Raw genomic sequence first — 17,645 nt, forward strand, 5'->3', positions numbered from 1 at the left:
CTCTCCCTAAAGTCCCAGACATGTGACCTGCTACTCCCTCTGAAGTCCTGGACGCCTACCTATGTATCAACCTTTCTCTCTGCATACCACCCCCGCTCCAGCTGCTTAGGGAAAAAAAATCACTGCCTTAACAGACACCACAATTTTAAAGTCCATGAACAGAAAATAGTTTGTTACAGACTTCATAATGATAACTTCTCTTTAAGGGCTGTTCTGATCATCTCAAAACCTATTTTTCAACCCAAACAAAACAAAAAATTGTGCACTTTGTTCTCTTCGATGTTCCTAGGATGATCTATCAACCACGGTATACACTGAATCATAGGATCGGGACAAACTGTCAATTCTCCCCTTTTCAAACACTTCGACCCACCTTTTTCTTTTTAGCAGGTTGGTCCATTTTGGCTTGCAGAAAATCAATGAGTTTGGTTTGCTGAGAAATGGTGCCTTCCATTTTCACCTTTTCATGAGAATAAAGAACCTAGAATTCAGGAAAACAAAAATAACCTCAGACCCAGAAAGAAGGATACTTTTAAATTTGGTACTTTAAGAAAATAAAAAAGAAAGTCGTTAGGATATTAGCATATGAAAATTCAACACAAATGCACTGGATCAATATTTATTTACTTAGTCCTAATCTTACTGCCAAAAAACAAAGACGGAGGATGGATGGACAGATACGTGAAAAAGTAAAAATAGCAAATGACTAATATTAAAATCTAGGCAGTGGTCATTATAGAAATTTTTGAACTTCTCTGAATGTTAGAAAATTTTTATAATGAAATATTGGAGAAAATACACAACAGTACACAACATAAAGATACTGACCACTTCTCCAGATGGCTTTCAGCCATCATGCTTTGCCTCTGCAGACATTTTTTTTGCGTGTGTGAGGAAGACTGGCCCTGAGCTAACATCTGTGCCAATCTTCCTCTATTTTGTATGCGGGATGCCGCCACAGCATAGCTTGATGAGTGGTGTGTAGGTCCACGCCCGGGATCTGAACCTGTGAACCGCTGGCCACGGAAGCAGAGCTCATGAACTTAACCACTACGCCACTGGGCCAGGCCCTGCAGACCATTTTTAAGTAAATTCCCTCTGCTGGTTCTCACCTGAATGTTTTCCAGCTGATATTCCAGATCACTCCTTTCTGTCTTCAGCAGATCAGCCCGATCTAGAGCTTCCTGCAGCCCTTGAGTCAGACGGAAAATATGATTCTTCTGCAGGTCCATCTGCTGCTGTAATTTGGCTTGCTAGTGGGGAGAAAGGCCGGAGAGAGGCTCGATATCACACACAATACATCTTGTTCCCTCACTGTTCCAATTACCAAACTAATTTCAGGCATGGCACCAAAAGTTCGCCTTTTCAAACCATCTCATTCCAGAATTGCCAATTGTCTTCTACTCCAAAATGATGCATGCATGGTTAAAAAGAATTTGCACAGAAATCTTGCATGGCCAGCAAGTCACAGGATGCCCACTGTAACAGAACGTCCAGGCTGGTGGGTCTGCCTTCCCAGTCAGAGCTGGCAGTTAATTTTGGTACTTAAGAGTCTAGGCCATCTGAGTTGACATCTAAGGCAGTGAGACTTACTACCATGACAACTAAGTTCCAATTTGTCCTTATTTTTTGTTTTTAAGATCTCAATTGCTATTATGAGGAATCACTTTGCATGGGCAGTGTGGAATACACAAGGGGAATCACATCACCTCTAACTGAAAGAGTGCCCCATCAGGGAGAGGGACCCCAACAAGTAAACAAATAGCCACAGCTGTAGGAGATACTTCCACAGTGTGGGGAGGAGAGAAGAGGAAGATCCCACATTCAGTACGAGTGTTGGCAAAACCCAGAAAAAAAAAATTTCAATTTAGTATACTGGAAATAGTTTTGTGCTGGAAATCTCTCCCCAGTTTTTATAATGGGAGTCAACGAGAAAATAGGGCAGGTTATAAAGATACTGATTTTATAGCTTTCTTTCCTCAAATGCTTCTGTTCCTACAAAGCAGGAGACAGCAGTTATCTGACAAGATGCTGCTTGATTTCATCCAACCCCTGGGTTTACAGTCTTAACCACGCTAGCAGTGGCCCAAATACTCTCTTCCCTGGTGGACTAGACCCTCTGCAGACCTAAAGACAGAGAGCTACTGGAGAGCAATAAACATCACCACAAGACTTTCCCAACAGGCAATGGCAAATCTCAGTGCTTCCATCCCCAGCAGGCTGAGAGCCATGACGACCTCTTGCTGACCCTCTCCGTCTTAACTTCGTTTCCCTCCACCTATGTTTTATTTTTCTTTCCATTTCTACTCCTCACCCGCCCTTCCTCTTCAGAGGTAGCTGATTCCTTGAGGCTCACGGTGTAGTGGAACAAACCTGGGCTTTAGAATGTTAGAGACCCTGGTTTAAATCCTGACTTTAACACGTATCAGCCATACGACCATGGGATGCTCATATGGCCTCTAGGGGCCTCATGATCTTCCTCTGAAAAAGGGTATAATACCTGCCCTCACTGGTGACATCTGAGCACAGTGCCCAGCATACAGCAGGCGCTCAATGAATTTTAGTGCTATCCCCTTTGTCCTTCTTTCTTCCCTCTGTCCAGTTCAGGTGCTCTCCTCTCCCCTTCCCATCTGCCTTTCCCATCCCAACCTTCTCCGCCAGCCTCTTCCCTATCAGGCCTCCATAAAGCAAGAGATACTGTTACTAACCAGAGACCACCTGGCCCGTGTGCCAACCTGGAATTTCTGAATCAAACCACAGAACCCCCAAAAACACAGGAAAAAAAGAAAGAAAGAAAATAGCTAAGATAACCTCTTAAAGGGAGCTATCAGTACCCTGCAGCACAAGTGATTTCTTCCGCAAATTACCCTCTTTGGTTTCTTCCCACTATTTTAGGACATTAATTGCTAGGCAGGAGGCAGAGAAACAAGTGCTGGGGACAAGAATCTGTTTGGTGACAGCCAGGCCCAAAATATTTTTCTAGAATAAACACATCAACTGTCCACTAGCTTTCCAAGAAATAGGCTGCTTATTTACTATAACAAAAAGCAGCTACAAGTGACATTTGTGCTCAGTGAAATGTTTTTCAAAACCATCTCCCAGAGAGAGGCAAATGGAGGCTATTCATGGGTCAGCGTTAGACTGAAAGGAGGCTTTAGCTATGTGCTTAGATCTGTCCAACAATTTTACAAGGGTGACAGGAGACTGGGAGGAAGCATGAAGGAGTTGGATGACATAACGAGAGCGTGAAACAACCCTGGTGGCTGGAAAGATGGATCAAAACCAACAAGAGAAAGTTCAATAGGATGGTATTTTTTAAAACATGAACTGAATAAATACAGAACGCAAAGATGTTGAAAAACACACACACACTTGTGGAAGGGTGGGTGGTGACTTAACAGGTCAATGGGTGTCAACAGTGTGATAAAGCTACCCAAAGAGCCCGGGCCATTGGCAGAGGCTTACAGAGCCCAGAATGGAGATGGAGATATCCCCCTGTATTCCATGCCGTTCAGACCACATGGCCCTCTAGAAACTGTCTTTGGAAAGATAAATCTACCAGAAAAGAACATCCCAAATTGGGAGGGACCTGAAATGTTTCATTGAAAAAAGAGAAGGAGATTTGGAGCGAGAGAGCTACTTGATATCTAATCGACTGTCATGGAGATAATAAAAGTCATTATCTCACAGAATTGTCACAAGGACTATATGAGTTAATTCACATAAAGTACTCAGAAAGGCACTTGGCACATATTAAGTTCTAACTAAATGTTAATTATTTTGATTAATAATCAAGTATTTGATTACTAATCGATATTAATCTCCTATTTTGGTTGGAAATATCAGACTACTCTCAATTGTCAAATGTTTCAACCTAATAGAACCCATGGGTGGATGTTACAGGCTTTAGTTCAAAATAAGCAAGGACTTTCTAAGAATTAGAGTTGCTGAAAAAAATGGGTTGGAATGTGAAAGTCACTGTAAGTACTGAGGCGAAGGTTCAAGAAGGCTCACCTGTGAGGAGTGTTGGGGAAGGGATTCTCTATCTTGGACAAGAGATTAATTTGACCAGGATTAGCAAATGGACTTTCATCTCTGGCGTTACTTCCAATGGACTGATAGTGACCGTAAAGTGCCATGTCAAAAAAGCTTCTGAGCCCATCTCAGGCCCAAGAGGAAAGACTTGCGAGAAAGATCCATTAGGAAAGTTGGCCAGGGGCAGGGATAAAGGGAACAGTGGCACGAGTGCTGGGAATTTGAACTAGATGACATAAAAAAATTATTTCCAACTCTGAGACTCTGATTCTGGCCCCATTTTCAAGTCTCTGTACCCCATGAAGAGGACACCTAGGTTAAGCCCTTGGTCACATGCTTATAAAGTGCACACCACAACCAAGGATCCTAGCCACATTTTGGACAATGAACATCATTCTTTGTTTCATAATGGTTTCAACTGTCAGCGAAATCTGCCTCAAACTCAATGTCAGCCAGATGTCTATGCTCAAAAATCTATCTGTGAGGTACAAACTGGGAAACTGGAAATGTTCTCACGCAGTTTAGAAGTGAGAACGAGGGGACTGAATCCAGCATTCTATTCCTAGCGTTGTCACTGACTCACCATGTAACCTTGGACCAAAGTATTGAGCTATCAGGGCCAACTCTCCTTCCGAGGAATGAAAATAGGACAGGCGAGATCATTGATTATGTCTGTTCTTTCTGTTTCCAACAAGTGTCCAAAGTGGGGACACTGCCTATTCATTCCAGATAAAAGGCCAAAATTCTCTCTTTGAACACCAGGTAGTTGTTTAATTTCTATTACAGTGTTCTTAGTGCTGCCTTTGGTGAACTTCCCATCCATGTATATATATAATTAATTTTATTTTTAAAATTTTTTATTGTGGTAAAATACACATAAAACTTATCATTTTAACCATTTTTAAGTGTACAGTTCAGTGGCACTAAGTACATTCACACTGTTGTACAACCATCATCTCCAAAACTTTCCCAAACTCCCACCCATGTTTTTTAAAGTATCATTCTATAAAACATTCATACTCACCTATAAAATTTTCACCACACCTTCCAAACTTAATAACATAGCAATATTATTTCTACTAACAGAGCTCCTGGGGAGTTATGGGTATCATACAATAAAATCTCAATTAACTAAAACAGGTAATCTGGTGAATTGAACTGTCAGGCTCCCTATGGATTAAACAGAACACTCTTGGAGTCCAACTTCTTGTTAAATATCTTTATAAAGTACGTTTGTCCTGGTTGGTCAATTCTAATGAACAAAGCAGAATCATTAGTGATTCAACATATAGGGCTTTGCTTGGGAGTGGGGAGTAGTCGTCAATTTAAATGGAAATTTTCAGAATTCTGTTAAAAGGTATAGGAAATAACAGAAGGGATGGGTTTAGCAGATCCATTTGAGCTTTTCATTTTATGTCTCAAAAGCAGGGCATAATTTTTTTTTAACTGAACTAACTGAATGTTCAAAAGTCTTCATGAAATTTGGTACTTAGCATAATCTGATCAAGTCTCTGCCCGGTGCATAAAGCTAATTTGCATGGATGTGCTATCAGCGTGAAACTTAATATACTCTGGATATTAACTCTAAAGAACAATTTAACTCAACATTCATTCACCTGTATATTTAATAAACTTCCACTTGGCACATACTCACTATGTGCTTGACACTCTATTAAGCACCATGTGAGACAACACAAGTGACAGAGACCCTCTGGCCTTCATGACACATTCTTTAATGTGTTAAATACCTTCAAGAAAGTATTAAGTGACCATCTTACTCTTTCTCAAAAATTCTTTTTTTTTTCTTTTTTTTTTTTTTTCGCTGAGGAAGATTTGCCCTGAGCTAACATCTGTGCCAATCTTCCTCTATTTTATATGTGGGACACTGCCATGGCATGGCTGACAAGTGGTGTAGGTCCACGCCTGGGATCCGAACCCACACACCCAGGCCACCAAAGCAGAGCGTGCCAAACTTAACCACTACACCACAGGGCTGGCCCCTTCCTCAAAAATTCTAATTTCAAAATCTGAATGTTTAATTTGGATCTGACTACCTGAACATAAATTTTCACTTTTGAAATTCCACCTGGCTCTATATACCAGGTGTCTTACACTCACCTCTTCCAGAAGCCTTTGTTTGAGCTCTCGTTCAGTCTCCAGCTTCTGTTGTAAACTTCGGGCATTCATTTCAAGCATGGCATGTTTCTTCTCCAGGTCATTGAGCTGGACATTTGGAAAAATTGGCCATGATACCACATTTAGGAATGTCAGATGCTAATGACTTTTGCAAATATCCACAAACCTTCACATGTGAAGAATAATCAAGTTCTAAAGGTCAGAATATAAATATTGTTTTTTAAAAGTTTATCACGAAAGTCCATGTCATAGACAAGCCTTATATAAGTTATTCTGTAAGGATAGGAATTATTTCTAAGGGATGGGTCATATAAATAGCTGTGACAAGTTCTAAAAGAATGATTCCTTTGGTTGGATTTAATTAAATAATCATATGCTGAATGCTTACTACCTGCACAGGATTATCTCAGGGGCTTTTGGGAAAAAAGGATGGACGAGCTCTCTCAAGGATCTTACATGAAGTCATAAGCTGAGGGTGGCCCATAACTAGACATACACACAAAAAAATGACTGCTTTGTCACATGATAATTTTGATATGGAGAAGAGAAATTGATCCCGCATTACCAGTCATCAAGAAAAGATGGTATCAGAATGTCTAGAGACTTAAAGGATAGGTAGGACTTTACTAGAGAATACTTTAAGAACAGTCAAATAGAAAAAAAAATTCTTCAAGTTAAACACAAAACAGTTTATTTATCTCTAAATAATATATTTATTTTCCTTGTGAAAAAAAAAAACAGTAAGACAGCATCAAGGAACTCAGGAATGTTCCTGAGTGGCAAGTTCTACCCTTGAATCCAATCATTTGATTTCTATGATATTCTGGTAAGAAAACAATCATGGATGTCTCTAAAGATTTATGTTGATCACAGTGTTATTTATAATGGCAAAAAATTGGAAGAAGCTCAAATTTCCAACACAAGTGAAATGATTAAAATAGGCACTTCCGTGCAATTGATGTTTTTAGAACTACATGTTCAAAAAATATTCAATAACTCAGGAAAAGCCTCTAGTTATATAGTTTTTAAAAAAAGATATAAAGCTGTTTATATAGTAAGAACCTAAATTTATAAAAATATTTATGTGTTGTGTATGTGTGTTACGTGTAGGCATAAACATATCATGCAAAGAAAAACTACAAACAAATTCACCAATATAACAGTGGTGACGAATTACCAGTCATTTTTTCCTTTATTTTTCTGTAGTTTCCATATCTTCCACAATGACTTCAAATAGTTACTTTTATAATCATGAAATAACAAAGAGTTGACAAAATACAAAATTCAGATTATTACTTTATTTTATGTGTATGTTTGTGTGTGAAAAAGTGTTGTGTGAGGCTATGTATATATATAAAATTTCTCTGATCTTCACTTTTGTTATCTATAACATCAAAGCACCTATTCCAAATCTTTTTCAAGACTATTGGATGAAATCACCAAAACACTAGTACATCACTTTGTAAACATACCATGGAGTGCTACATGGACAGAACACATGTATTTCCAACGTGAAATACTGAGGACTCGTATTGTCATCAGACCCTATCATGTTCCTGGACTTGGACCACGGGGAGGCTAAGCTGCCTATTACTGCAGCAATGCAGTGAACATTAGTCCTTGCCACCAAGCGCTTCCCAAGGATGCTCAACATTAAATCCATAAAGCCTTCTAGAAATCAAGTGCCAGAAAACAAGAGAGTTGCGTACCCAGATCAAAATTCACACCTCAGGGGCCCAGACAGGCAGATATTAAGAAGTCACCAACTGACTGTGATACTCCAGTACCCACCACACCCACCCACGCTATTGCCAACCAAGGATGTCCCATGGTAAAGCATAACCCTGTGACTTTACTAGACGGAGTAAATGTATGTTTACCGAGTAAACGTACATTTACTGTAAATGGTTACAGTAAATGCATGTATGAAAGTAAAGTAAATGTATGTATGAAATCTGTTGACCATGGATTGCATTTGAATTTGTGTCAAGCATGCCTTCCAAAAGGAGGAAATGAATACGTTTTCCAAAAAGGCAGAAGGGATGGGCGCTGACCTTGTCGGAGAGGCTTTCAGCTTTCAGCTTCTGTTCTTTGAGAGCCTGCTGCAGAGCGAGAATCTCAGCCTTGTGTTCCTTCACTGCCAGCTCTACCACCTGGCGTGACTCGGTGATCCGCTGGTCAGCTCTTGCCCTAACGGAAAAACACAGGCCCACTTTCAGAAGACACACCATCACCGATCTAGAGAAAGGCAACTGGCCCATCTCTAATCCTGATGTGCAACCAAACTGGCTGCAGGCTGGATAGATGCCCAACCCTGGCTCCTAGTTCCAAATTATGTCCTGCTTTCTGACTGCTTACAGAGTGAAGATGTGACCCACTTTCGGCTTTGGGTAAAAATACTCTTAATAGGTAAAGTTCCTGTGAGTACTCACTTGGAAAGCCTGAAGGGGAAAAGGCAATTTTCCTAACACAACTAGGCTGAATAGGATGTGTCAAGACTATCACAGCCTCCCATGGGAGTAGAAATGGAATAAAGTCCCACTGAAGGACTACAGGGTGCAGAGGACCATGGGAGATGCCATTTGAGCAAACATTTCTTCTCCTTAAAGTATACGCAATAAGTTAAGTGTTTTGGGTGCTCATCAGGAAACTGAAACTTGAATCTGATGAATGTATCTGTAAATAAGGTTAGAGAACAGAAAAACTAGAAGCAAACTAGAAAAATCACTTCCCTTCCCCCACTTAGGTCTTATTTTTGATACCTGCATACTGGCCTTGTATAATCTCCTCTACTGGCAACACTATCCTTCCCTACCCTACAAACCCAAATCTTACTCAGCCTTCAAGGATAAACTCAAAGGCTATGTCCTCCATAAAACCTTTCCCAATTTCTCCTCCCAGAAGTAACCTCTCCTTGCTCTGTATCCAAAGCATAAATGTATGTCTCTCCTGGCACACCCCACTCTGTTTTACATGATAAATATTTGAATGCAGAGTTTACCTCCTCCACTAGACTCTTAGCCTCTTGAGGACAAGAATTAAGAATTAAATTTTACTCATCTCAGTATCCCACATAACACCAAAATAGTGGGAAAAAAGGAGGAAAAGCCAAGATCTTTCACACTTGCCCTTGAAAGTATACATGAAATGTCTTCCTAGGCACAGCCCATAATCATACCTTCCATGTGTGGTTGTATATCTCTTGATGCTGAAGCCATCTTCTGACCCCTAAAATTGTCTGTGAAGGACTCTAGCAACAGCTAGGATAGGAGCGGGACTTGAGGGCGGAAGGAGGGGGTCTGTGTGAAAGCAACCAGAACAGATCGTAAGGACTCAGGGGACCCAAGAGTTCAGGGAGGAAGCAGGAGCAGGAGGTCTTAAACCAACAGCCCCTCACATCAGCAAATACCCTGAGGGGGAGGATGCCCAAAAAAAGGAATATTTCTACCAGTTTCTCTTGAAATTTAAGCGTTCTCATCTTTTGCCTCCAATCTTTTCTAGTTTAACTGACTTAGCATAGATTAAACATCCAACACATTGATGAGTCTACTATGGTCACATCAATGTGCAAATGCCAAAATGAGTCTGCTAGAGTCCAACTAAATGATAGATACTTCTATGTCTAGTTTATCTTGCTTAAGGAGTTCAGAGCATCACAGGAAGGTATGTTTCAGAGGAAGGTGACATTAGCAAGGTTATGAAGGAGGGACACAATTCAGTTGTGTGGACACGAAGGGGCTAACTCTAGCTTATAGGGAGCCTTTGTGCAAACTGGGAAAAGGCACCTGTTCTTCAAGACCATTTATTTCCATCTGTTGGGAAACTGCCATAATATACCAATTTTGTTAGAACAAAACACTTTCCTGCTACGAGCTGTGAAACTGTCATAATAAATCTTCAAATCTGTGATGTCTTCAGTGTGAACGACACCGCCTAGAGCTACACAGTACACAACCTGCACTTCCGTGGCCCCGGCAGGAAGGGGATTCTATGCGAGAGGAACTGTGAAAACCAAAGTGGAAAAGCAGAGGAAAGATACTGCCTGAACTTATTATTACTATTCTACCAAGAAAAAAGAAAAAGAAAAGCAAACTATTCTTGTAGAGCAGCTGTTCTCAGTTGGGGGCGATTGTGCCCTCCAGGGGGCATCAATGTCTGCAGACATTTTTAGTGTCACAACTTGAGGAGGGGGCTGATACTGGCATCTAGTAGGTAAAGAGCAGGGATGGTGTTCAACATCCTAAATGTACAGACAGCCCCCACAACAAAGGATTATCTGGCCCAAATTGTTGACGGTGCTTAGGTCGAGAACTCTGGTATAGAGAGAAGACTGGCATTACACATGACCAGGATTAAAACGGTGATGGTCTTGCTACATGGTCACAATGATAAGAAACCTGAGGAAAGAGTTTCTGCAAGGAAAGCACTGAGATATTTGCCTTGCTCTACTCTGAGGCCTCTACACAGGGGAAATGAACACCAACTACTGCCACAGAATTCAGCTGACACCGTATTTACAACGAGGATGACCAACCCATCCCGGTTTGCCCAAGAGTCTCCCGTTTCAGCACTGAAAGTCTTGTGTCTCAGGAAACTGCTCAGTCCTGGGCCAGCTGGGACAGTTGGTCACTCTGTTCATAACTTTCAGGTGATCCTGCTGTAGTCGCCTGTCACTGGCTTTCTACAAACAGAAAGTCCCACCTGCTCTGTTTCTCAGTGTCCAGCATCCTCTGTAACTCTCGAACCCGACACTCAAACTGGGACTTCTCATCACCAAGGACGCTCCTCCACGCCTCCCACTGCCGCTCTTTTTCCAGCAGCTCATCGTTCAGGGCCTCCAAATCCATGACCTGTTCTTCCAGCATCGTGCAGGTGGTCTTCAGAGCCTCCATCGTCTGCAAATCAGTACCACTGAGTTGTGCCTTGTATCAAATGAGGATTTCCTGGATGTTACTTTCGTCAGATCAGTTTCAGAAAACCACAAGTTCTAACTACGGTCTGAAATACAGCTTATCTTTTTCTTCTACCAGAAAGGGGACCAGATGAGATAGGATGAAGGGCCATTTCTGCTGCCATCTTATAGGCAGAACCCAAAGCAAGGCTAGCGGGAAGAGACCATGCTGAAAAGTCAGGTGGCTCACACTGGCCTCCCAGAACATTCTACTTTATTTTCAATTTTTTTAAATCAAAATTAAGAAGAACAGCATACTTTTAAAGACCATTTTTAAAAATTCCCAAGCCTTCGAAACACAGACATGATTATGAAAAAGAGCCCACTTAATGGACAAGGCTCAGTACTGGAACCCCTGGGAGAGATGAGCCAGGCACTCACTCTAAAATCTAAAAGGGATCAAAGGGTTCCAGGGATCTCTGACATTGTTTACCGCCCTTACTTGCTTCTGGCTGGTGAGTTGCATCTCTCTCTCTGTGATCTCTCGGCGGAGATGGTCCACTTCACTTCGCAGCTGTACTATCTCATCATTGGCGCCAGAAGCCTCATCAAGTTGTTTGGACAAGTAGAAATTTTGGTTGTTGAGCTCAGCGTTGTCCTCAGTCAGCTGGTTCAGTTGCTCCTCCAGGTCTGTGATTACCTAAAAGAGGAAAGGAATCCAGTTACACATCAAGCAAGTCAATTTTAAATGAGAAATTGCTTCTCGAGCCATTGATTTTGAACCTACATGATGCTGACAATCAATGTGCAGCTCACATATTTGCCTATCCAGCCACGAGCCAAACCCAAGCTCCCCACGCCCACCCACTTAGCACTAAGACACACACGCTGTGGTAGAAAAAGAGAAGTCTCTGATTCCTTCTAACTCAGGATTCACCAGGAAAATATGGCAAAAGCCAATCAATCAAAAGTGACTGCGATATGGAAGGGGCAACTTTAAATGAGATCAAGTTAATGGACGATAATATAATGTGGAAAATGCAAATCAAGGAAAGAGGAATAACAAAGAGACTTGTATCACAATCAGCTAATTAAGAGAAAATGCCCATGACACCATCTATAGGACATTACAATTGGAGATCATCTTAGAAGGCAAAATAAAGTTCTTATCAAGGAAGACTGACAGTGAAGGACACTGAGAGTTATTTTAATAATATCTCAGGCAATAAATTTTATTTCATGCAACAAAGAAAGGAAAAACTTAAGAGAAGCTCAGAATCATCCTGAAAATACAATATTGTACTATAGCATCAGTTTAATGGTTTTTACTATACAGTGAGCTATCAGAAAATGGAAAGGCATGTATATGAAATTGTCATTTTATTGAGAGAGATTTAATCTAGTTTTGCTAAATTATTTCCCTGTGCAATGGCAGAACGACTTCAATTTCAGTGCATTTAGCATTCTTATTCTCTTGGCTGAGGGTTAGTATCAGCGCTGCAGAGAGCTTTTATATATAATACTTTAGAAGTTTAAGGGCAATTTTCTAATAATAGAGTGAGGCACACAGGCAGTAAATTAAATTTTATTTTAAAAAAAGTAAATTAAAAGGAAATGCCTTGAAGCCTACAGTTATTAATTGTTTCCAATTATCAAACCTAGAGTAGATTTACTTTATGAAATGTTGCCACTGTTTCCACGACTAATTCCCTATTTTAACCCCCTGTGATTATCAATTAAAAAACAATCTTTCCAGGCTCATAGAATTAAAGAACATCAATTAAGTACATTTGTTCAATGTGGCTCAGAAAACACGGCTTTTCATTTTGTAACTGAACTGATAAGCTTGTAATGTAGTAAGTGGTCTAGGAATTTGTATTTTAATGTCAAAAGCCATGTTAATTCCTAATTCACTGGTTTGAGGTACAGTGTCAGTTACAAGAGGGAAAATAAAGGTTATCTGGTCAGGTTCTCAGCTGGGTCTCCTTCTTCATCAGAGGAAAAAAATAGGAAAAAACTGCAAGTTTGTCATTCCTAGCAGGCAGTTATGCCTCACAGGAATCCCTGTATCACCCTCTCTGTAACATGGTTAAATCTCCCAAAATCAGAAACAATAAATAAACAATGCCCAACAGTTCAACTGGTCTCCTTCCTATATCTATTAAACCCATTCCTTAAGATAGTCTTCATGCTAGACTGCAAATGTCTCCATTTAACTATTTTGCTTCCTTCTACTCTTTCCCAAAGAAAAACAAGACTGAGGCAAACTGGCCTGGAAGTTATACTATAAAATGGATTCTGGAACTCCAAATAAGCCACCTTGAACTTTGTTGGGTTGACTTCTCCATCTGTGACATGGAGGTATACACTATTTACTACCTCCTCTGTTTTTATTTTTTTAATTTTCTTGCATACTATTCTACCTTAATGTATCATGTGAAATACAAGGGACAAAAATTAACGACCAAGATGATGCTTCATTTTAAAGATTACAATGGTGCCTCTTGAGGAGCAAACAGACTACAGAACATCTATTCACATAAGAATATATACACGGCCAAAATAATGTACTGCCATTCAAAGACCTACTTAAGCCTCTGGATATCCACTTCCTTTCCTTGATTCATGAAAAATTTATATTCATAATGCAATTTAATATGAGCCAATTTCTGCCACCTCCCTTTCCCGAAATTAGATTATAAAGTGCTAAAGAAGAAACACTTGAAAAAAGTCAATGAGGTGCCGAGATTATTACTCTCACTTCAATTGAGACGGGCCCATTGGAGTAAGAAGGGTCCTTCCATTTCCCTGTTGTCATCTGGTTTTCAAGGGGTCTCACGTCTCTGATTTCTATTTACAATTTGTGATTGCTGGTTCTATATTTTGTCATCGTCTCTATTTCACCCGTTTGACAAGAAGAGTATTACGTGTTTGTGTGAAGTACCCAAGCCCTCATAAAAGCCTTTTAACTCATTCAGACTTTTTATATAGTCTTTCTGCCCAAGCCATACCACGTTTAGCTTGTGACCCTGTTCAAGTTGCTGGACTTGTGGTATTAAGTGTTAGACACACCCACACACACACACATTATTGAGTTTGCAGACATTGAACCATCTTGAGACACAAGCAGTAAATTAATGGTCTCTATAGTTAAAAAAAAAAAAAAGTATCATAGGAAATCTGTGATTCTGAACCAGGTAATGTGCAAGGAGAATTCTCAGGTCTACTTTATGGCCATGGGTATATTCTCTCCACACCAAGGGCAAATGATCTTTTTACTGTATTAGAGTCTGGTAACCTTTCAACCCCAAGGATAGAGGGTAAAAAAGATAAATTGAAAGGCCAATTCCATCTTAGCAGTAAAAAACATGAGGGAGACAGCTTCATAATGCAGGGGCCAGCAGAGCTTTCTTATATGCTGTTTTTGCAGATAAAAGATCGTGGTACAGTTCTAAGAGGAAAAAAGGATATAAAAAATGATCTACTCTCAGTGTCCAAAAACTAAAAAGACCTCTATTTGGGGTTATCTGTTGCTTTTCAAGCAAACCTCACGGTTCTGAGAAATAGATGTTAACCCTCTCCCACCTTCTGGGAGACCAGCAGAGGGAACATTAGCAGGTAAATGTCCAGCGGCATGTTGGGGGTGAAGAAACCAGTCAGATGACGAGCATCAAGCTAAAAAGACACAGGACTGAAGTCCTATTTTAATGCCTAGTTCTTTCTTGAAGGCAGCTATTTGCATATTATTTATTTTTAATCTTATAGCTGACAGATTGATTCATAATTAAAACCGTGTCATATGTTTGCCCACCAACTCCCCTCCAAAACAGACTTAGGTAGGGTTTTAGGTGCCAGATTGAATCAAATCCTTTTTTTAAATCTCTTCAAAATATAGAAATGGTCTGAGCTTGAAAATCTTGCTGCTCATGGGCTTCAGGAAAGCTGCGAACTGGGAGCTCCTATCAACTGAGTGATTGCAGGAGCTCCCACCAGTGACGAGGATGACATTTCCTAGCGGAGACAATCTCGGACAGCGCCAGCGAGAAAGGAACATCTATCATGCTCTTCTGAAGTGTCTTTAAAGCAGCCTTTGAACTTGCAAAGGTATAACTGAGATCTACTACTGCTGCCAAACGTTGTTCTAAAGCAGTGGTTTTCAAACTTTTTTAAGGAGCAGAACCATTTTCTAAACAAGAGATTATGTCGTAAATCCAACATAATAAAATAATAAAAGTAACCAACATTGTTTAGCACTTTCTATGGAACAGGCCCTGTGCAAGCACTTCGACGCATCATCTCATTTAATTCTTGCAGGAACCCTGTGAGGTAGGTATTATTACCAAGTTTCTGATTCTATGACTCAGTCTTTCTCAAGCTTTACTGTTTCTGAAATTTGAATGTATACTGGAACTAAGCAGCTGCCTCTCTTCCCTCACCCAGCCCCCAAAGAGCAGTTATTAAATGAATTATGCATCTTACAATTGATGGTATATTGGAATTGAGGATCTACAATGTCATCCCCATTTTACAGATGAAGAAATGGAGGTTTGGGAGGTTAACACCACATAGGTTACCAAGAGGCCAGTTTGGAATCTGAACCCAGTCGGCCTGACTCCAGAGCACATGGTTTGGACCACTAAGCAAACCAGCTGCTCTAGCTGAAGTGTGGGTGGGGGCCACTCTCTCAGGTTCCCTTTTCCACTTGGAGAAGCCCCCAGAGGTTCCTCCACAGAGTGCCAGAAGTAAGTAAAGTAAGGATTAGAAGTCGCCGTTCCAGAAAAAGCAAATTTGAGGGATAAAGAGAGTATAAAAGTTACATAACTTAAGAAAGTAACCAAATTCATTCTACACATTGGCATATCCTACTAAAAACTAAACTTCCAATTTTAAAAATGTGGGGGAGGGTAGATTACAAAGGGGCACAAGGAAACTTGTAAGGGTGATAAATATGTTCATTATTTTGTTTCACAGGTGTATATACATTTCAAAACTCATCAAGTTATTGTACTCCAATTATATCTCTATAAAGCTACAAAAAAACGCTTAAAAAAAGTCCTTATGCCAAAAGACTAAAAAAGGAGAAAAGAAATCTCCAAATAAAGGATTACTGATGTACACATTTAAAATATATCCAAGTTTATTTTAGGAAAAATAGTAATATAAAAAATCGCAGTCATAAAATGATCTATATTTTATTCAGTGATCATTTATGAGCATGTGTGTAATATAAGAAAATAACTCTTACGTAATATAAGAAACCAAGACAATAAGAAACTAAAAAAGTAGGCAAAAGAGTACATGAACAGAATGCATCAACTCCTCAAGGAAGGGAGGCGAGAATGGAGGAAATCAACAGACACATCTAGGGCAGGCCCACCCTGATCCAGCCATTGGCATCAGGAAATACAGACCAAAAAGCCACCTGCCAGGTACCTACTAGAGTCAAACAGAAGCGCATCTCACGACCCAGCTATTCCACTCTTGGGGATCTGCTCATCAGAAACAAGGGCCAATAGCCACCAAAAGGCTTGTACAAGAATGTTTTCTAACAGTTTTATTCATAACAGAAACAATCCAAGTGTCCATCAACAGGAGAATGGATAAACAAACTTTAGTTCTATTCATACACTGGAAACAATACACCATAAGGCAAAAGAACAAATTCTTGACAGATGCCACAACATGGATGAACCTCACAGATAATTCAAGTCAAACAAGGCTAAACCCAAAAGAGCACATCCAAATGATTCCATTTATATGAAGTTCAAGAACAGGCAAAACTAATCTATGGTATCAGAGGTCAGAAAAGTGGTTACCCTTTGGGCAAAGGATGCAGATGAGAAGAAGACATGAGGGGGCCTTCTGGGGGCTGAAAATGTTCGGTATCTTGATCTATGTTGTCATGACACAGTTGTCTACACATATAAATTTCATTGAGCTGTGCACTTAAGATTAATGCACTTTACTGTATGCATTTGATACCTAAATTACGGGGAAAAAAAGCATATACCATCAGGACTTCTTGTCCCATTTAGAGTAGGTAAAGAGGAAAGAGAGAGTTTCATTACAGGAAAATAAAATAGGTATGTGGGGGATAGGGATGTTTCTGGAAATTTACAGATGTAAAAAATACGAATAGAGACAGCTCACTGAGGACTGACTAAGGAGGGAATAAAGGGATGAAAGGACCAAATAAACTGGAACCATGAATAAAGATAACATCCCCAACTTCTGAAAGGGGCCTATTTCAGTCCTTCGTTCTGACCAAAAATAGACTTCCAGTTTCCACTGACCCTACCTTATTATATAACTTACGAATGATGCTTATCTGCTCATAGAATTTACTTCTCTCAATATAAATAACATCTCCCAAAGAGTCTTAGGTTTTCAATTTGCATGTTAGGAACCCAGATTTTGCCTGTTGGGAAGTTAACATTTCTAGATCCTCAGAAGAACTTGTCCGTCTTTCTTCTCTGCAGAGGCATCAGGCTGGAGAAGCCTCACAGATATAACTGCTGCTACTGTCCAGACAGCCTCTGGCTTGGGTGGCCCTGGAACCTTCTACATTGGGGAAGGAAAGGGA

General features: G+C 40.2%; 1 protein-coding gene across 8 annotated transcripts in view; it reads right to left on the reverse strand.

Annotated features, from left to right (window-relative positions):
• CIT (citron rho-interacting serine/threonine kinase) overlaps nucleotides 1–17,645 on the reverse strand; it is a 157,346-nt gene that overhangs the window by 28,192 nt on the left and 111,509 nt on the right. For 5 of the 8 annotated variants that reach the window (XM_058531533.1, XM_058531538.1, XM_058531536.1 and 2 more), the window contains 6 exons: nucleotides 11,565–11,762; nucleotides 10,873–11,093; nucleotides 8,226–8,361; nucleotides 6,154–6,258; nucleotides 1,113–1,253; nucleotides 374–481 (listed from right to left, as the gene is read on the reverse strand). In XM_058531533.1, the coding sequence (XP_058387516.1) occupies nucleotides 374–481; nucleotides 1,113–1,253; nucleotides 6,154–6,258; nucleotides 8,226–8,361; nucleotides 10,873–11,093; nucleotides 11,565–11,762 (909 nt within the window). The remainder of the gene's footprint in view (nucleotides 1–373; nucleotides 482–1,112; nucleotides 1,254–6,153; nucleotides 6,259–8,225; nucleotides 8,362–10,872; nucleotides 11,094–11,564; nucleotides 11,763–17,645) is intronic. The other 3 variants (XM_058531539.1, XM_058531540.1, XM_058531535.1) reach the window with 1 other exon arrangement.

Source organism: Diceros bicornis, chromosome 35, assembly GCF_020826845.1.
Source record: "Diceros bicornis minor isolate mBicDic1 chromosome 35, mDicBic1.mat.cur, whole genome shotgun sequence".
NCBI classification, from domain to species: Eukaryota; Metazoa; Chordata; class Mammalia; order Perissodactyla; family Rhinocerotidae; genus Diceros; species Diceros bicornis.